We start from the raw sequence: 20,883 nt of genomic DNA on the forward strand, positions 1-20,883 counted from the left end.
GGTGTGCAGGTTGCGACTCATCTCCTTCGTGACGGGAAAATATTAGCATTCACGAGTGAGGCAAAACTCACGTAAAATACTTGAAAAGCTGAGCAGATTTGGAATAAACTCCAAGGTAACATACATAAACCAATTATTACAAGCGAAAAACGTAAAAAATATCAATGTCTCTTAACATGATTCACGGCCATCAATAATTTACTGAACGCAACTTACTTAGACAGAACTGCGCATGCGTAGTGGCGCCGCTCCAACAGCCAATCAGATTAATCAATAGACCGGACGTCGTGTTCTGAGAGCGCGCGGCGTGGTGGTGTTTCGCGCGCTTCGAAATAGTATAGGTGTTATATTGTGAAATAGCCGGTGTTTATCACATTTCGACAATATGTCGACTGAAGGACCGACACCCAAGAAGATGAAAAAGATAGACGAGTCCGGAGACCTAGAAGAAAGCCGTGATTTCGACGCCGAGACGCAGAAGGCTTTGGAGGAAATCGACGGGTGTCAAAATGAAATCGATGCCCTCAACGAGAAGGCTAGTGAAGAAATCCTTAAGGTAGAACAGAAGTACAACAAGTTGAGGAAGCCGTTTTTCGAAAAACGGAACGAAATAATCAAGAAGATTCCTAACTTCTGGGTCACTGCAGTATCCTTTTGGCCATGCAACCGGCGTCTGCGCCGCAATTGTAGCACTCGTGTTACGGATGTATGCATCAATTATTTTTGCCATTTTTTGCTGTGTTTCCATTAACAACACCCTCATCTGTGTATTTCATCCATAATTGTAGGTCTAACTGCCCTTTACTGCATCAGAAATCGACAATAGTGTCTTAAGACTGGCTTGAATGACTTACGAGTTAATGGTAATGCCCAGGTTCGAAATTTTTGCACTGTTTGCTGGTGCAGCAAGAAATGATCGTGGAGTAATTTTTTCACCTTTGGTCATGGCTTTCAGTCAAACCCCGATAGGGGTGGCAACGTAATGCTATACTGCTAGAGGTCAGTTTAAGCTCCTGTGCCTGGACTATTATTTCTGATGCACATTTAATAATTAATAGCCCTGTATCAGTGGGGGAAACTGTGGTCAAATCTTCTATTTTTGGAAGCCTTCCATTTTTGGAAGGACCTTCCATAAATGGGTATGCATTTTCCAAAAATGGAAGGCTTCCAAAATTGGAAGGTCTAATCTCAGTGTTCCCAACTGTGATTCACATTCTTTGATTTAAGTTACGGCCTTTTTAAATGTGTAACATTAATAGTTGATTTTGCCATTTATGATCATTGATATAAGGAGAAGCAGCAGTGCTAGTGATGGTAATACAGGCATGCTATGTCAATGTACATAGTGATATAATAGCATGGTGTCCTGGCACACTGCTCTCTTTTTCTACTTCTAGAGGACACATAGAAATTCAGAAGAGAAAACAGCTGGTCAATAACCAACCAGGAGGAACACAGCTATAGCCCTGACAAAAAATGGTTTAAATTAAACTTACTATTCCTCATATAAATTGAAGATTCATGCTCCTTCGATAGAAAGTAACACGAAAAACGGCGCAGCAACGCCTATTTAATTCGTCCCATATTCCGGAAAAAACATTGAAAAATGACGAGACCTCCACCCAAATGTTTGGCAAAAGCCTTAAAAAATTGAAATCAACCACACAATATGCTAATAAATGCAGAAAACGGCAACAAATACAAGTTTTACTCGCCACTACACTCCCGAAACCGCCGCACTCTGTCCAGACAATTCCGCACTGTAAATAAAGTCGGCGGTATCGAACAAGCATGGCCCGTCACTAAAGTACTTTTAAGGATATTTACTTTTCGTTTTTGATGCTTTTTGCTTACAAAATGTTTGATAAAGTCTTATAAAACCATCGTTTGTCGGTAAATTTTTGTCAATTTTCCACGACTCATTACTTTGAAAAATTACCTAAAATACATCCACGCTAGGATTTAGGCATCCACGCTAGATTATGGACACTTCACTATGGCGAATAGAAAGCGACCAGGGGCGATAGTCGCATTTGCCTCATGTTCGGCGGAAATCGGTAAGTTCCAACATATGCGCAACATTTTCTATATTTGGGTACGATGACGTCGTCAGCGTACCCATTTTTGGAAGGTGCGTACCCATATATAGAAAATCCTTCCAAAAATGGAAGGCTTTCTAAAAATGGAAGATTTGACCACAGTTTCCCCGACTGGTATAGATGCTTTTGTGCAGTACTCAATATGCTGTTTATGAGCATGGAACCATTGGAACCAATCAGCATTCAGATTAATTATTTTAATGGGTTTGTGCCTGGACTGACATGACACATCAAGTGGGTCAGATTTTAGTGGGTCATTGATTATGAGCATATTGTATTACATGCACATGCATTGTACACTGTTTGAATGCTTCTTATTTTCAGCTTTCCATTGTGTCTACAAATGTTAGTGATGTTGATATAGAGCTTTTCTTCTTCCTTTACAATCAGCCATAAAACATGCACTTCATGGTTTATATTTAGTATACCTATCTCCAATGATATTCTGACAAGGAATGCTGAGTCATTTATCATTCCTATCTTTTCCCTGAACATTCTGCCTGTTTTATACACCATATATCAATTAAACCAGCCTAAAATTTAGCCCAAAATTCAACCAGTGATATATTGTGGTAACCAGAGTAGTAATGTAATTGAGTATTTGCTAAGCTGCAGTTAGCTGTGGCCTGTGACATTGAGCTTTGACAGGAGCTTTGGGCATGATTGTGTAGGGTGTGTAGGCTGCCCATCTGTGTTGGTTCCTTGACTGAGATATTTAGTTTGCCAACCATCCACAAGTATCAGCACTACTGGATGAGGAGGAGGAAGAATGCCTCCACTACATGACCCAGCTGGAGGTGGAGGAATTCGAGGACATCAAGTCCGGCTACAGGATCAAGTTCCACTTCTCAAAGAACCCCTACTTCTCAAATGATGTACTAACAAAGGAGTTCCATTTGGGAACATCAGGTATGCAGCTGCAATCAGGTGTGCTCTTTTGGCATTTAGCAATGACTAAATGGAAGTAATGATGAAATATGTACTTTATTTTACAATGATGTGTTAAGCCTAGAATCGAATTGATAATTACTGAGTTCAGCTTTTGAAATGGAGAATTGGAGTGTTTTTGGTATGGCTGACTTCTGCTAGTTCACTAGTTTTGTTATTCTAATTTCTCTCAGTGAACACTGTGAACAGCCAGGCAGATGAAATCATTGCCTGGTACAAGTCTTGTCAAGGACGTGCTAACAACTGCATTCCGTCTCTTATTTGAACACGCGCCCCACCCCTCCCCACTCCCCGTGTTCACAGATCCCAAGTCAGAGTCAACAAAGATCAGCTGGAGCGCCGACATGAACCTGGTCAAGAGCGCGCGGAGTCGGCAAGAGAAGATGAAGCAGGGCCGGAAGCGCGGCCTGGACGTCAAGTCCTTCTTCCTGTGGTTCGAGGATCACGAGGACCCGTCGCAGGACGACATCGCCGAGGTCATCAAGGACGACATGTGGCCGAACCCGCTGCAGTATTTCCTGGTGCCCGACATCGAGGTGGAAAATGGCGTCGAGGAGGAGGAGGAGTGAGTAACGCGGTGGAGGGAAGAGGGAGGAGTGGGTGATAGGAGGGAGGGAGAATGATAAATGATAGAGGGAATACTCAGGGGGCAGTTAGTTAGTGAGTGGCAGGCCGGTATTGATAGCGGAAGGTGGGAAAAGTGAATCGCCAATGGGACTGCTTGGCATGTTTATTGCTTTGTGAAAATATGTCATTTCACCTTGATTTCACTTGTTTGCTTAAAAAGCCATTGCTAATCGGCGCTGATTTATTTTCGAATCGGATGGTCGTTTTCACTGCTTTACACTTGCAAATATAATTCCATGGTATCATGTTTACTGTTTAGCTGTTGCTGGCTGCCGCTGACAGTCACGAAGGGAGCGGCTACTCTAATTGCAGTCTGCTCCAAAATGACTGTCCTCTCCGGATCTGACAGCTGTCCTCCCTCTCCGGCTAGTCTAACGAGTGTAACAACTACCCTCTCCGGCTCTAACAGCTGCCCCCCCCCCCCCCCACTCTGGCTCCACTGCCCTCCCCTCTCCGGCTCTAACAGCTGCCTCCCTCTCCGGTTCTATCAGCTGCCCCCTCCCCCCCCCTACTCTGGCTATAACAGCCGCCCTCCCCTCTTTGGCTCTAACAGCTGCCCTCCCGGCCTCTCCGGCTCCAACAGCCCCCCTCTCTGGCTCCACTGCCCTCCCCTCTCCGGCTCTAACAGCTGCCCTATCCCTCTCCGGCTCTAACATATGCTGTCTCGTTGCAGGGGTGATGTCGACGAGAGCGTAGTAGTGATGGAGGAGGAGGACGACGTGGACGGGGAGGAGGGCGAGGAAGGTACGTACGTCGGGGAAGAGGAGGGAGAGAAATGTACTTAGTACCTACGTCGGGCTAGACATCGCCCCAGCTGAGCAGCAGAGGCGGTCGAAATAAAGTGACTTTATTACGACCGTCACTAATTGAACAGGCAGCACATTCTGTCGTTGCGTTAAGATCATTGTCTACACTCTACACAATGATTGTACAACCGCGATGGTCTAAAAGTGTGTTGTGATTACCTTGTTTCATATTTGTCTGCTAAGATGATTTTTTTTTTTTAGTTCAGATGAGCTCACTAGTTAAATATTCAGCTTTGTCGTGTAGTTTTATTTCAGTTTCCTGTTTTTTTTTTTTCAACATTAGATTTGTTAATGAGCGTCTGTTATCCTCAAAATTGCCTATAAAATTGATGCTCTCCCAACATTATTTTTATGGGATTCGCAGAGAATCCCCACGCCGTTACCATGCCCTCCCCATATGCCTATTGACCCGGATATGACTGATGACGTGCCTGGAGTGACGTCGTTCAGACATTTACTTTGGGCCGGTGGTGACCTTTTATTGTTCTACCCACCGCATCAGTCACATGAGCCTTGTTAGTTGAATGACTCAGTGGCAGGGTGACAGCCGCCGTCGCTGTTGACGTGTAGCCGTTGCATTTACGTTAGGCGGGCTGCAGTATAATTCAAAGTGTAATTCAAAGTGAACTCTATGACCAAGTCTCATTCACCTTAGACCCTCCAGTCATTTGAGCGTGCTGCTCAGATTTTTTTTTTGCTTTTTGTCTTATGTCCTTCGACTTTTTATTTCGACCGATCCCAGCGTCCAACTGAGTTCTCCGATTTTCCGCCATAGGTCGACCGTGACAGTCCATGTCTGTTAGCCCTGATTGTCCTCTGTTGGTGAGACCACCCCCTTAAGCCGGTCAGAGCACCGACTAACTATCGCTCTGCTCTCTTCCCTGTTCGCCAGAAGGCTTGGAAGACGATGACGATGATGAGGCGAATGAGGACGAAGCGGAAGCGAATGACGAGGAGGGGGACGAAGACGAGGAAGAGGCGGACGACCAGTGAGCGGGGGGAGAGGGCGGGAGGGACAGTCGGAGGTTCTGGGGTCGGGACTGCGGCGAGCGGCGAGCCACGGCCGAATTCACAGAGCTGTACCCACAAAGCCAATTCATTTGTACATACTCAGGACCTGTCATGTTGTGCGGTACTTACACCCCTCTCGGCCGACGGCGCTGTCGTCCTGTTTTGTTTCGTTGTTGGGGACGGCGGTGTTTTTCTACACGTCCGTGGCCCAACCGCCGCGGTGTCGCCGCCTCTGGCAGACTGAAAACAAGGCCGGCAGACTCGGAAAGCTCGAAACGTCCGCCGGCTTGCGCTGTGCTGCCGTGAAACATTGGCAAATAGAAATGGAAATTTTCACGGCTGGTGTTGGTGGGGTGGAGCGGCGCTGGCGGCGGAGGGGCTGCCCTGAGCCCAGCCCCGAGCAGCTGCCGAGTGATGTGTAGTCTCCGGAGAGCGCCCTCTGGCTCTAGGGAGATGGGGACAATTTTATGTAATCGCAAAACGGTATACAAACTATGGGTAGGGCTTGCGCGAGTAGTGGCGTAAAATCATATTCATTCGGCGCGTGGCGCGATCGTTTCACATTCCCTTGTCTTACGCGCAGATGGCTGTTTTAATATGTACATAAAGCGCACCGAAGAATATGCGTTTGAGCTTACCTGAACGGAATACCTAAGCGCAGGGACCAGGGGATTTCATAACTTAACCCGCGCGGGGCTGGGGTCTCCAGCCGAACGCGCGGGGCTGGGGGGGGGGGGTAAATTTTACCCCCCCTGTTATCTCCCGAACTAATGGTCCGATTTGGAAAATTCAAACGCCAATCGAAAGCTCTCATCACGAACTACTAAAAACATGTACTTAATTTAAAGTTTGAGGTCAAGGTCAAGGTCAGGTCAAGGGTACAAATTGCAAGTTTCTACAGTATCGGCCTTGCACCGTAGTTGCCGAAGAATGGAGTCATGGACTGAGACTGATCGCCCAAAACGTGTTCTTAGGCTACCAAGACAACATTCGTTGCATACAATATCATTCAGAGGTAAGGTCAAGGTCAGGTCAGGTCACCAAAAAACAAAATATAGAAAAGGGCATGTGCGACACATGTTTTATGGGTCATTTTACTCATAGAATTCAATAGGTACACTCAATAAGTGATATGGACCACCTCTGGATGAATTTCAGGTCGAGGTCAGGTCAAGGTCAGGTCAAGTGAGGTCAAATTTTGAAGTTGGTTGTTAAGGCCTAAAAAGGTGTCTATCTGATGCAGTTTTTCACGGCGAATCGAATGGTGCTATTTTTGTTTCCGTACGAGGTCTAGAACTTCCAAAAAAGTCATTTTTCAAAAAAATTGTGTGTCGTGACGTCATAAAATTTTGAATAACTCCCACATTTTTGAACCGATTCTTCTAAAATTTGGTATGTAGGTGCACATAGACCACTTCTCTGACATATATTCCGGTTTTTTCGATAGACTCAAAATTTTGGATTTTATAATGATTTTTCAAAAAAAGTTAGTTTTTTGAAAAAAATTAGGCCAAAATCCAAAATTTTCAAAAAACCGAGATAGCCATTTGATAGACAAAGTAAAATTACGTATAACCTTTTTTGTTACGTCTTGATTCCTTTAAAAATGAAGATGTTAGCGGCGTTTGAACTTTTGCCGTTTTTGAGGCGAAAATAGCGAACATGACGTCACTAAAACGTCAATTTCTCAAAAATTTTCCGACGGATTTCGCTCAAATTTTCAGGGAACGTGTCAAATTGATGTAAGAAAAGGTACTGAAAGTTTGGCGGCGCTGCGCGCCGCCGTTTTTGAGATATCGCAAAAATTCGCGAGGGGGGGTAAAATTTACCCCCCCCAGCCCCGCGCGGGTTAAATGTAGTCGTGGTTGGAGAGACGGCTGGATCCGGCTTCGGGCAAGTGTGGTGTAGATGGCGGTTGGGGTACAGGAAGGTGGCGCCACCGCCTTGTGGGCCACCCAGCAGCACCGTCCACGCGAGCCGAGCGTAGCGTATTTACGTGGACTGCCCGGAAATATTGTGCGTCTTCAGTGTGATATGACGTTCGTGCTGTCATTTTTATTTCGCTCAACCCACTCGAAAACAACTCATCGTTGTGGGAGCTAGAGTGAAGAATGAATCGAGCTCTTTTCGGGAGGGAGTTTGCCATCTCTTTTATCGGTATCTTCCCTGGTTCACCGTGGGTTATCGACAATCTAGCATCTCAAGGAATGCCTAAATCGGGACTTCGTCCTCATCCCTTCAATGCTGTTGGTGTTCCACGATTAGTGAGCCAATTGCCTGTTGAGTTTTTCAATCGGTCCTAGGCATCACTGCGGAATGCTGGAAAGACGGCAGCGACCGGTCCTGGAACGTATCAATTTTAACTGACATTTTCACTCAATGTTGCATTATTCTCACACATGCAAAATTCGTTTGGCGGTTTGTGAACGAGACACCCTTACACTAGGGTCGTGGGTAGTCTGGTCAGTGATCATCGCGGGTCTCGCTGATCTATAGTCATAGGTATGGACCGTGGACCTCATACAATTATCATTGCAGCAACCTTTGACACTAATCACCAACTAGCTAATCACGTATGGGTATTTCCCATGGTCAGAGTTCTAACCACACGTTCTGACAGTGCCACCATTCATTCCCTGTCTCCCCGGAAGCGGCGTCACTGCGGTCCGTTACACGGGGGACCACAACGGAGACACCCGTATCAACAAACCCGTGGGCCACGCAGTACGTTCGTCACCAGTGACGGCCAGGGTGCGCCGGACTATGGAGTATGAACCGCGAGGGGCTTACGCCCACATTGAGTGGACGACCACCCAGTCAGCCGGTAGAGGGTGCAGGACTGACTTATACCGGGGAACTGAGTCATACGATTGGTGCAGACACTACTGGCGTATGAACTGGGGAGGGGACTGCGTCACTGCACTACCCACTGGGACAGGGGACCGTGCCATCCACTTGACAAAGGACAATGTCATACCACTAGGAAAGGTTTCAGGCAGACTGTTCTGTTGGTAGAGGGGAATAATGCTATCATCCTGCATTGCAACGGAAATTGGCCAGGGTTCTGCCATCTCACTGCGGTGGGAACTGTACGGTCTCACAGCTGGAATATTGCACGATCGGGGACTGGCATTGCACGGCGGCCAAGGAACAGGTCATCGCCACGATATTAGCCACATACTTCACCTAAAAATTGGGCCTACCAGTTACCCATAAAATATCATCCCAAGCGCCATATTGAAAAATGCTGTCCTTCCGTCCGGTAGAGATCATGCGACACATTCAAAAAGCCTGCTTGATCGTTCCGAATATGCTTACGCGCCGAGTACCAAGGCCAGCTGAGTGATTTCATTGAGCCAATGCAAGTGTCAAACCCGGCCTTGAATACGCCCGGCTCACAATGAATGGGCTCCAAATCCATTTCCGGACATTGTCGTCCGGGCGGTGTCCATTTGCGGCGCTCGGCGCGGCCGGTGATTGGTCGCGCTGGGGCCAGGTGAGCGGTCCTGTCCGCCGGGTGCCACCCCCCCCCCCCCCCCTGTCCCCCAACGTCCGCGGCCGCTGAATCTCGCCGGTCCGTCGGCGGCGAGCACGCGCTGTTCGGTGGTGCCGATGTGACGCTACCGGGATGCAGATTAGCTCCGCTGCCGCGCTCACCTGGCGAGGAAAAAAGCCCGACAGCTTTCCCGTCGGCGCGGCCGGCTGCGACGCCAGTACCGTCGCGCCAGGCCTTATTTGGCGCGGCCAGTGGCGGTCGTTAAGCGCTCAGCCGACCGATCGACCGATGGTTGAACTGACCAACTGACCGACCGATGGTGGTTATGATCAACCGATGGTTGTAATGACCGATTGACCGATGGCTGGGCTGACTAACCGACCAACGAACGAAGTCTAGCCGATGGACCGCCAATGTGATGTGACTGTGAGCCGATGTGACTCCCCGACCAACCATCTGACGACCAAGAGATCCAACGTGTCGATCAACCGACAGAGCAACCAACCAACTGACCGTCTGACCAACGAACCCACCGGCCAACCAACCGACCGACCTACCGACGGACTGACCCATCGATCTATAGCACCGTACTAAAGGTTCTAACGGATGTCAGCTCATAAGTCCTATCGGTGGTGCTGGAGGTTGATCCAGTGGTGCAGTCTGGCACTCTGCTGGGGTCAAACCGAGCTGCTGTCACTTTAGTGTCAACGACGGTAATGGACACTCCTGCTAAATGATCCGGCCCTCTTTCATTTGTCTACCGCCTTCCATCGAGAGGGAATGAATGGCATGCTCTACTCACTACTATTGAGAACAGCATCCAAATGGTTTCCCTGCAGAGACCGGCTTCGCTCAGCCGTGTACCATGTGGCACGGACCGCTCTCCGACCCGTCCGGTGCCTCGGTGGACGGCGTGGATCGGTCGGACAGCCGAACAGTCGAGGGTGGAGTCCCACAGGGGTGCCGCGTGCCGCCGCCCGAGCCGGACACGCCCCTCGTTCAGCCGCTGCCGCCCCCGCCCCCGCCCCCGCCGGACCGGCTCGGCCGGTGGACCGCCAGCGTAATGCGCTTAGCCTCGAGTGCATACATGCATACATATGTCAACCTGAGTCGGTGGGCCGGCCGATAGGTGGCACTATGTGGATAAGACGGGCCTGGACTGAAGCCTGTTCGGCCGGTACTCGACTTCTGACGTCACTAAAGAGGGGCTCGCTAGACGCATACGCTGTATGATGTGAAGGCTGCATGACTCGCGACAATCCTTCGGACTCTGAGTCCTGACAAACGGAATAGGCGACACGCATTCTTGCGCTTACGTTCATACATTCGATCTCATTGAGGGCTGGGGCGACAGTGGCGGCGCGGCACGGTCGTGCTCGTAACTAGGCGAACCGTCTTTGCAGCTCCCCCTGGCCTGGCCCTGGTCGGTCGAGTGCCGATTGGTAGACGGGCAGCTTGGGAACCATGGCGGCGAGACCAGGGACGATTCTGTTTGATACCAATTGCATTGATCCAGTCGGGGTCACCTGACGGCTGACTGATAACTAGTCGCAGTCAGCAATCACCAGTCACCAGACACCAGCATACATAAGTCACCAATCACCACTCACCAGTCATCAGTCATTGATCACGATCCATTTCGCACCGACCGGCCCGGTACCAGAACATGCGGTGACTAGTTCTCGCTCCGAAATGCATGCATTTGAGATGCTGCTCGAACGTCAGCCTGGAATCCGCTGAAACCTAGGGATCACGGACTGATTGACTGGGAAGTGAAATCTCTCACCGGCCATGTGTAGGTTGCGCCGGAAATTGTGAATCGTCCATTGGCACCGATCGCGAATCGTCGGGGCTGGTTCCTGCATATTTAGGCGCCATAGGGTAATTTCTGGCTGGAGATGGAGGGGAGAGGGATACAGCGGGATCCGTGTCGGATTTGTGACACCGAGAATTCCGGCGTAGTTATAGTATTGAGCTATAATGAACAGGCTGCGAAGTAGTTAGGTACACATTCCTACGGCCCAATGAACTGCTAACCCGAGTAATGAAACATTCGCCATGATAAATGGCATGTTTGTTTTGCTGTAGCTGGGTTGGGTATATCCGGTTCGTGAGCTGAAAATATAATAGGGAGGCATTTGGCTAGGGAGGCATAATAAACTAACATCAGTAAGAACATACTCGTAAGATCAGTTTTATTTTCGTCAAAACGGTTACCACAATTAAATGACATATCGCCGGCATTCCGCGGGACCATGGTCGGTATGACTATCCAGTTGGCGGGCCCGTGCATTTAAATTAAAGACTACCATAGCTGGCTTCATTATTTTCATACCACTCAAACAAAATACGCAGCAATTTATTGACGTGCATAGAAACGTCAAACCGGATGATGCAATTAGACGATTGTTCGTGAAGTGAAAGACCGCAAAACAGGGAGCCTTCGTGAATCTAACTCGAATGGGTGCGTGCAGTCATTGAGGAGCAATAACACGCCTAGTTTTAGACTATGCCAGAAAAATAGAACGGCGAAAGAATATTTGCAGACAGACAGACAGACAGCACGTCCGGTCGGCCCCTGCAGAGGTGTGAGTGGACATTGTTGCGGTCGCAGTATGACGCGCTGGGCCGGTCGCGGCACTGGCCACCGCCAGTATAAGCTGATGAAGTGACGTACGACGGATGGGTGACGAGGCACGATTAGCGCCATAAAAATGACAGACCGGTGGCCCCTCGGTTAGAGTGGATATTTATAGTTATTCATTCCAACCACCGGAGTTTTCTCTGTGCACGTTTTCTCGGGGAAAACGACAAATGTTGTGCGCGTCGAAAGGCTTTCTGTCTGTAAACGAGGTTACTGCGTAGACAAATGCTGAGAAAATGATATGGTTTGTATGATGAAATAAACAACGACTCAGCATGACTAAATGTTTTATGTATCAAACATTATTAAATAGGCGTGCTATTGCTCGGACACTACGTTTTTGATTGGTGCAATCAGAGGCGACAAATATATCGTCATGGAAGGGCCCGTGGAGAATGGAGATAAATCATACGTCTTCCGCATGCCGGAGATATGCCTTCCATATTTGCTCAGATGCTAGCCGCTCATATAATCAGCCTGCTGCCATGTTTCTGTATATACATTCGGGACAATGTACAGCGGATAACACGCATTTCTCCGGTGATCTGTGTGTTCTGAACACATATTCTCCATTAGGCAATTAATGATGGCGACGATAAGCGGCGTTGGCACGCGGCACCCGGCCAGACCCGAACCCTGAACGCCCGTCGGCGGCAGGGAATGTGCGATGTGCATTGTGCTGCGCAGATCGGTTGGCAGGGATAGTGTGGGGGAGAGGGAGCTACAGCTCGTAATGCACGGCTCAACTGGTTGGAACAGAACAGTTGCAGCATGTGGAGCTGTATTACACTCGATAGCACTAGCAGGAAGGGTGCTAACTGCTAGTATCTGCCGTACTTGAGACGGTTCTGCGCTGTTGCCCGACGTCTGCCCGCAAGAATCCGGTGTTTAGGATGTCATCTGCCGTAGCTAGCGAATATTTGCGAGGGCCAGGACAAGCAGTCTCATTTGGACTGGATGCAAACTGAACGCTAATTCGCTTACATACCACGCCGACTCTCGAACTGTACCGGCAGGCTAAAACCCAACAACTATTCATTCGTTTATCCGTCACTTGTTTTATCCATGTAGTGACCACTCTAAAATGGCAGTGCTCTGATAAGATGACGGTACAAAAAAAAGATGACAGCACCCCAGCCCCCTGGCTGCAATATCCGCCTAGAATCCAGCCGAGATCGGCGTTCCATCCGGCACTGCGCCGTCGACACGCCACATTGCATCACCCGCGGCACGCCGAGACGACCCGCTAAGCGCTACAAATCAACACCCCCGCCACGACCGGTTCGCAGAACGCGTCCGCTCGGCTGGCCGGGTGTCTGGATGCGAGCATTGCCAAGATGACCGGCTCGCCTGCTCCTTGTGAGCATCACAGACGGGCCGAGATGTCCGTCCCTATGTGGCCTTTCGTCCTCTAGTTCGTCCTACCCTTCTGTTGTCTCGTCCTCCGTCCACTAGCCTCTCTGTCCACTCATCTGCCCACTCTTCCTCATTTCGTGTCCGCTCGCTAGCCTTTATTTCCTCCTCTCGTCTGCCCTGCACTCTCCTCTATCTTCTTTCGTCTCTCCCTCGTCCGCTCACTCGCCCCTCTACCCTGCTCTCACTCTCTCTCTCTCTCTCTCTCTCTCTCTCTCTCTCTCTCTCTCTCTCTCTCTCTCTCTCCCTCTCTCTCGTCCGTCCTCCCATCCCTCCGTTTCTCGTTGCGCCGCTCCAGTGCGGCTCTCCGCTGCCGACACACTAAGGCCGCCGCCGGAAGTAGCACTTCCGGTGCGCCACACTGCCCATTGCGCCCATTTCCGGCGGCCGTTCGGCTCGGCGCTCTGTTCGATTGGCTCAGATCAGCTGTGTGGGTGGACTGCGTGTCGCAGCAGAGCAGCAGAGTGTCATTGAGGTGGTTAGGTTAGATTCATAGTCGTTCGCCATCATTTTGTTTCGTTTTTTTTTTTGTCTAGCGTAATGATTGTCACACTCATTATTTCAAATTTTATTATGGAGCAAAGACATTTCAAATGTTCACGCACGAGCTCGTGAAAAAGCTGATGCATATCATGCATATCGCAAAGCTGGACTATAATTCAGTCAGTGAGTTTGACCATTGACATGGTAAGCAAGTTGCTCTTTGCTCTTTGCTTGTTCGGAGATAGGTACAGTGAATGAATGTGGCATATGTAGAAGTGAACTTATATTGCTCATTGATGCCTACATCTGATGGAAAATGGATGTTTCGTCATCTAAATCGTCTGTTTCTGCCTTTATTGTCCACTGAGGTATCTAGTGGAAGCAGACAGGGGGTGGGTGAGTGCGTTGGGAAATCTCAGTCGCTTCTATAGATATTTAGTGCCGATGCCCTCTCTGCAGTCTTCCTTTGTCTTCCTTTAGGATTGATTGAATCCACCCTAAAATGCATTATTTGTAATAAATAAACACACACAATAATAAATAAATTATTTGTAATAAGGAATAGGTAGACAGCAACAGTGATAATGGATGTAATTTATTAGATTGACATTGTGATGTATTTACGTCATATCTGAGACGAGTTATACCTAAGCCACTTGACTCCACAACACAGCTTTTTTACAGTGCCGAGATAACAATACCTAAGCTGACAGTTGTGGTGCTTATAAGATGAATGATAAAAACTTACGAGTGCATTTCGTACACGTATTTTCCCAACCGTAATGAGCAATAACAAATATTAGTGTTAGCTACTTGAAAGCAATTAAAAAGTTGCTTTTAATCCGCCTGCATAACATCAGTTGAAGTAGCCAATGAGTTTAGGCATTGAAATTGGTAGACCGAAAACTATTCGTGCTTGGCGCCCGCCTGAAATGGTAGTCCAAAAATCAGATTATTCGGCTTAGTAACTAGATGGGATATGGTATTTTTCTGTGTCGCTCGAATTAGTACGACTTACGAGAAGGAATGTGGCCGTACGAGTACGAAGGACACGGCTGCTCAGACAGGTCTGCATGGGTCTCTGACGACCTTTGGCGCACTGCTAGACTGAGGCATATACCTACTTCACTCTCTGCAGGGCAGGTCAGACTGGTGCACATTGTGCCCATACCGCCTTTACCCAGACAGGTGCTTTTAGGTTTGGAAAGACGTGTGGCAGAATGAGACGGACGTATGTAACAGACTGAGGCAGACACACCAATGAAATTGGGGCGTGGGAATGTCCTGTCTGATAAGAAGGGACAGACTTTCGGATCAGACGGGGACATACCTACCGGGACATACCTACCCGCCAACTATTGGGTATGCAGTACTCGTATCCTGTAGCTGAGTGCTGACAAAAGCTGTTGTTGACGGGTGTTATATAGTGACTGTTATCCGATTCAACTGCTCGCCCCAGCCCTAACACTAAATTGTGTCTGAATGTTTCAATAAAGTTATGTTTAAAGCGTTTGGATGATGCCCAGACAGGATGATGTCATGCTCCGTAAATTACCTGACCTCGTCCTCCAAAACCACTCGTCAATCGTAGCTTTTACAAGTGATACTGTCAGAAAAATCTGCACCTCAGGAAATTCCTGGCCAGACATTCTTCACCCACACGTAATGCAGTGACAAAAGAATCTACTAATGTGGGTGCACGCTGTCTGGATTTCTGTGTTTTACCTCATTGATGGACTTTGCGCCTATGATTGAAAGATCGATCGGAAATTCACATCGGGAATAAATAACAGCGATGGCATCTTTGACGACGGGTACGGTTTGCATTAGCAGCTTCACAGAGTGATGACCGAAGTGTGGGGGCGTTATGATGAGGTAAACGTTTATTTTTATGCCAATTATCCATAATTCGTAATTCGATGCATGTCGTCAACTAATGAAGTCGGTGATGAACGAATACTGGATGCTCCTGATCGATATATCCTGCAACTACATAAAGTTGCTATCTTGACTTTGAACGAGAGTGGCGCATTTGGGTTGATTTTTTTTTATTATGCAGTGAGCGCTAAGCAATGAAGAAATTTGACAAACTGTAGTTCCTGGGTTCGTGACGAAAGTCCATAGGCGCGGGAGCCGGGGGGGGGGGGGGCAGTGGGGGCAGCTTGCCCCCCAACTCTGGGGCCGTGGGGGCGATGCCCCCATAGCAGTTGAGACGGAATATCACACTTTTTTTGCAAATGTTTTCTTTTTTGTTGAAAAAGCCAAGGGATGAAAAATAAGTGGCCTAAAACCGGTGAGAAAACTAGATTTGGGGGCACCCGAGGTTGATCTCTATTATGGTGTGCCCCCAATCTGAACGTAACTAGTTCCCGCGCCCCTGCGAAAGTCTGACGATGCAAGTAGGTATTGGACAAGATTTTGAGCATTTTCCAAAAGACACATTTTTATTACATGTAGCACTGAATGTGGTCATGACAGGATCATGTTAAACATTATAATACCACTTAACATCTAACATCTTCTGAGAACAGATAATAGCCATGAAATTCATTCACTTTATAATTTATTTTGTGCATTCAAATGATGCATCATGACGGCCTTATTGATGATTCGGGGAATTTTTCATCAACTTATTGTGACTGACATCCCGATGAAGTCATATGAAGTTCCCAAGGGCTGTTAACTAACTTGCATGACCAACAAGAGATTTGCTTATCCATAAGGTACAGGCAAAGGGTATCTTGCGTCTCCGTTACAGACTGAAATCATGATTAAATGAGGGCTGGCCGAACCTGACGCCGTGAAAACGGAAATCAGGGTTGTCAGAGTCCCCTCATCCGCACCTATGACCTAAATAATAATGTAATTGCATTTCACTACTCAACCAGCCTTGCAACAGGCTGTAAATCACGTAATGCGCATGATATCTTTCCCAGCGCACAAGGCGCAGATCACACTGGCTGATGAGAAGGCAGTAGCTTTTCTTGATCGGCTGTTTGACAGCGGGCTTTCCCTCTGGGATTTTTCGCCGCCATCGAATAAGTGTCGAGTAAAGATGGGTGGAGTCGTCTGACGGGGGCTGCCTTTGGGTCGTATTTACCTTGATGCCCACCTCCGCCTATACAGCGGCGATGGGCGAGCCGGCGATAGCCATCACCAGTGACGTCACGGCCACAGCCAGGCGTCTGTCATTGGATAGCATTGGCGAGGCTCTGTCATAACAAATGCCTCAATGGAAATAAATAACCGGCCGCTGATCCTATCTGGCCCCAGCCGTCCAAAGGACGGCCACTCGGCCGGCGCCAGGGGTGCAATGAAACCTCGAGCCGCAGCACCGCTTTCGTGTTTCATAAGTGTATGTTTAGGAGCTTGAACCCCGATTATCTTGTCACTTTTAGAGCGGTGAAAGAGAACTAACTGTATTATATTCGGCTTAAAATAACTGGATGCTCGCCCATCAAAACTTTGAAGAGTACCATTCAACTCTTGCGGTAGCCGGCATATCTGGAAAGCCTGGGCAATAGGAACACCGGTGGTTTTGCGGCAGCACAAAACTGAGAAAAATTATACTTACTGCACCGTCTATCGGCAGTTGTCTGAGAATATTTCGAACAAAAGAAAATGGTTGAAAAGGGTCGCGACTTCAGACGATGAAGGGTAGAAGGCGACAAGGTTCAGACATCGCTACGGTCAATTAATTTCGTCCTTATTTCTATCATCACAATTCCTAATGATTATATCTGGCCGATGATACCAGTCGGGCAGTGCACAAGCTCGCTTTTAAGCATTCACTTTTATCCAATAAGGTCGCGTCGATGATCATTGGGATGGTCTTGGTCAATAGTCGTGGTAAAACTGGCGCACACAAACTGCCGTATAGACCGTATTGACCGTCTTAAAGAAACTGGGTCTGAAATATACGTTGTACGGTGTATTCTGCCGGCCGCGGCGTGCCACGTGAGATAACCTGAACTGATATTGGCCTGAAAGTCAATTTGCAAATTTGTTAATTGTTTGCAATTTTAGCCGTGCCTGCCGACACAGCCTATGAAAACCAACCCTGCATATTTTACGCCTTTTTTTGCAGTTGCATAATGCAATGCCGGCTGCTCGTTTTATGATGATGAAGGCAATGCATACTTCGCAACTAAAAGAACAACAAATATTTTGCGAGCTTTTGAGCATTCATCGTACCTGCGCCACACATCTCGACACCAATAATTGTATGAAACTCATCGCAGCTGCGCGCGTTTGAAGGTCCGTTTAGTCCACCGTATACGTGACTGCTGCCTGCAGCCATTTACCACGCCATTCCGACCGTCGCCCTCAGCAGCATCCCGTGTCAGGTGCAGCCACGCCCACACCCGACCCCGTCGCCGGCGGCCAGCACCGGGCGCACGTGACGTCCTGCACGCGGTGCACGTGACACCCTACACGTGGCGGCCGGTCCATTCATCCCGTCCGCCGCCGCCGTCTATTTTTGCGCGCGCCGCCGGCCGCCGTACGCGCCGCCGCGTTTCTCACGACTCTCGGCTTTCGGCCGGAAACGAGCGCGTCCGGTTCGCGCGGCGGCATCCGGCGCCGGGCGGGGGCGGGGGCGGGGGCGGCGGTGGCGCCACCTGCCCCTCGACCAGGAGCCGAGCGCTTTTCTCACGAGACGCATCCTGTCGAGAAGCAGCGGGGCGCGACAAGTGCTCCCCCGCCCCCGCCGGCTCGCGAGGGGCCGGCGAGAAGGGGACAACACGCGGGGACGGCGAGCGACGGAACGGACCGACTGAAATAGACGGGTCCTGTGCTAGCGGAGGGACGACCGATGCAACAGGACAACGTTGGGGATTTGGAGAGGTTACAAATTCATTCATTCATTTGCGTTTTTAATTGAATTGATTACTATATTTACGTTCATTCGAATACGACGTGAAACTGACGATTTCGCTTGGAATGCGATTCAACCTTCAACATATCCCGATCATTCCCACCAAAACAAGACAGTCAATATCGTCCTGTATTGATCACATGTCACTTCTATATAGAATTCTGGTTCATTTGACAACGAACAGCTCTGTGTAACAGCATAATTCACCGGCTCAACAGAAACACAACGACTAGATAGCAGCTCGAGGCGGCGCCACTGCCCGTCGCAGCGCGCCACTGGCCGTCCGACCGCAGCCCTCCCCCTCCCCACCGCCCGCCCCCCTTCCGCCAACCGCAGCGGCCGGAAGTCGGCCTCCGGGGTCACGGGGGTCACTGCGGAGGCAGGTGCCGGGTGACGGGGTCAGGGAGGGGCGCCGCGGCCAGCCTCCCGCCCGCAGGCACGACCAGTTGGAATCGTGGATAATCAAGACGCTGATAAAAATAAACGACATGACTCCTCTCATGCAAGCCCGTGCAAATAAATGCGCCACGGCGCCGCCGCTCGGCCCGCCTCGGCCGGCTCTGGCGACCGTGGTTCTTCTGACCTGTCGCGGCCCTCCCGCCTCGCCGGGCAGCCCGGACCGCGCGGCGCGCGCTACCCGTGCCATGCAGGCGCCAATGTGACTAGCAGCGACGCACGCGTGCGCAACGCGCCTCCTTGGCAATAAATTATCTGAAAACGACTTCCAGATCTTACAAAATAAATAACAACTCGGCCGGGCCGGCCGGCGCGCTCGGCTGTCGCGCAGTAGCACTGTTCAGACCGGTGCCCTGTCACCCTCCTAACCACTGTCGCGTCGCGCGCAGAGCCGCGGCGGGTCGGCCACGGCAGGTCGGTCGGCGCGGCGCGGCACCGGGCCGGCCGGCGGACCGGGCTCCGGCGGCCGTGGACACGTGCAGCCGTCACCGCGGCCATAGCAGGCCTGCGCCAGCCGGGCGGCGGCTCGCAGCGGCCAATAACAGGCCAGACATGGCACCAGCGCGGTCAGCAGCAGCAGCGTGGTCCAGCGCAGACAGCAGCCGGCGCCGCTCGGCGTGCACGAGCACGGCCGGTCGGCGGCCGCCGAGCCACTGTCGGACGCCGCGCAGTGGTACGCGGCCGCCTTCACACAGCACATGCACGAGGCGAAGTCGACGCACGTGTCGGCAGAGAGGAGACAGGTGCGTCCGCAGAGGAGCCGCTGCGGCAGCGGACGAGGCGTACGACACGCCTCACACCGACAGCGGCCGCACACGACACACACGATCGAGTCCTCGGTCGGCTCCGAGCCAGAATCACCACCCGCACTGGACTCCGCGCGGCTGGGCTTCTTCAACGGCCCGGGCTGCTCGCGAACCGGCCTTTTCTCCGCGCCGGGCTCTCGCAGACGGGCCTTGGCGGCCGACGCCTTTTCCGCGCTGTCCGCCCTGCCTGACACACCCCTCTGTCCATGCTGGCTGCGCTGGGACGCTCCCGGTCGGCCGCGCGCTGGAGTCGCCTCGTGGTCGCGTCGTTGGACGACGCACGGCGCCAGAGAGTAGAGGTTGGCAGCTCGCTCGGCGCCGGGCCGCGGCCGGTCGAGGGAGACGGCCGGTGTCGGCGGCGACGCCGACTGAGCGCGCCTGTGGACGGCCGGCGGCGCCGAGGACGGGTCCACTGTGCGGCCATGGAGCGCCATGGAGTCACATCGCCCTCACCGACTGAAACACAGAGAGACAGGCAGTCGTCAGTGACGGTGTCTGCCGGGTGGTAACGGAGCACGACGCCGGCTGGTCGCCGTCCTCCCGATACTGCGCCGTTCCTCCGCCGCTACGGCCAAATCTTTGATTGAAAGGTCATACATTACAAATATACAACGGAAACTGGATAGTTCAGTTTGCGTTCGGCCAACATTTCGAAAACGTGATCCCTGCAAACATTTCCAGGCGTCCAAACAAATCTTCCGGGTCTCGTCTGGGGCCCTATCGCTACATCAACCCGAGTGCCTGGCAACGAGCAGCACAGCACGCACACTGACACGCGAGCGGAAACGGGACAAACAGTGACACACACAGACAGACAGACAGACGGATAGGCGCGCACAAAACCGGTCCCTGTCACTGTTTCCGGTGGGCGGTGCAGCGGCCGCGGAGGGCGTCAAAACAGGACGACGGGCGCACACTGAACAGGCCTGCCCGGCCGGCCGGCCGGCAAAACACCGCTCTGAATGGGGAGCGGATAACACTCGGCATGCACGAGCCACTCGGGGGATTAGGGATTTACTCGGGACGCGGACCAAAATAGCAGCTACACGGCGCACATATCCCGGATCAGACCACAAGCCGGCGTCTGGGTGATTTCCGCGACCAGACGGCCCCGCGGCCGGCCGAGCCACTCGCTGTGTTTTGCAGCCTGGGTGCGGACTGCGGCCACAGTGCAGTGGTCGGTTCGGGCCGGCTAGCTCGGACCTCGCTCCGTGTCGG

General features: G+C 50.7%; 2 protein-coding genes across 3 annotated transcripts in view; one reads left to right on the forward strand and one right to left on the reverse strand.

The window, feature by feature from the left end:
- The first annotated feature begins 268 nt into the window (after nucleotides 1–268).
- On the forward strand, nucleotides 269–5,827 carry LOC122387680 (protein SET-like). Of its 2 annotated transcripts, none has more exons than XM_043378084.1 (5): nucleotides 269–646; nucleotides 2,819–3,008; nucleotides 3,351–3,612; nucleotides 4,348–4,418; nucleotides 5,373–5,827. In XM_043378084.1, exons 1-5 carry the CDS (start codon nucleotides 386–388, stop codon nucleotides 5,471–5,473), a joined length of 885 nt encoding a protein of 294 aa, XP_043234019.1. In that variant the 5' UTR covers nucleotides 269–385; the 3' UTR covers nucleotides 5,474–5,827. The 2 variants fall into 2 exon arrangements, with proteins under 2 accessions (XP_043234019.1, XP_043234020.1); XM_043378085.1 differs by having other exon boundaries at nucleotides 5,376–5,827.
- Nucleotides 5,828–18,518: 12,691 nt separating this feature from the next.
- Nucleotides 18,519–20,883, reverse strand: part of LOC122387678 (protein sprouty-like) — a 28,013-nt gene continuing 25,648 nt past the window's right edge. Inside the window, exon 2 of the mRNA XM_043378081.1 lies at nucleotides 18,519–20,121. Within this exon, the coding sequence (XP_043234016.1) occupies nucleotides 19,224–20,099 (876 nt within the window). The 5' untranslated portion in view covers nucleotides 20,100–20,121 and the 3' untranslated portion in view covers nucleotides 18,519–19,223. The remainder of the gene's footprint in view (nucleotides 20,122–20,883) is intronic.

This window comes from Amphibalanus amphitrite, unplaced genomic scaffold, assembly GCF_019059575.1.
Source record: "Amphibalanus amphitrite isolate SeventyFive unplaced genomic scaffold, NRLGWU_Aamphi_draft 000294F_arrow, whole genome shotgun sequence".
NCBI lineage: Eukaryota > Metazoa > Arthropoda > Thecostraca > Balanomorpha > Balanidae > Amphibalanus > Amphibalanus amphitrite.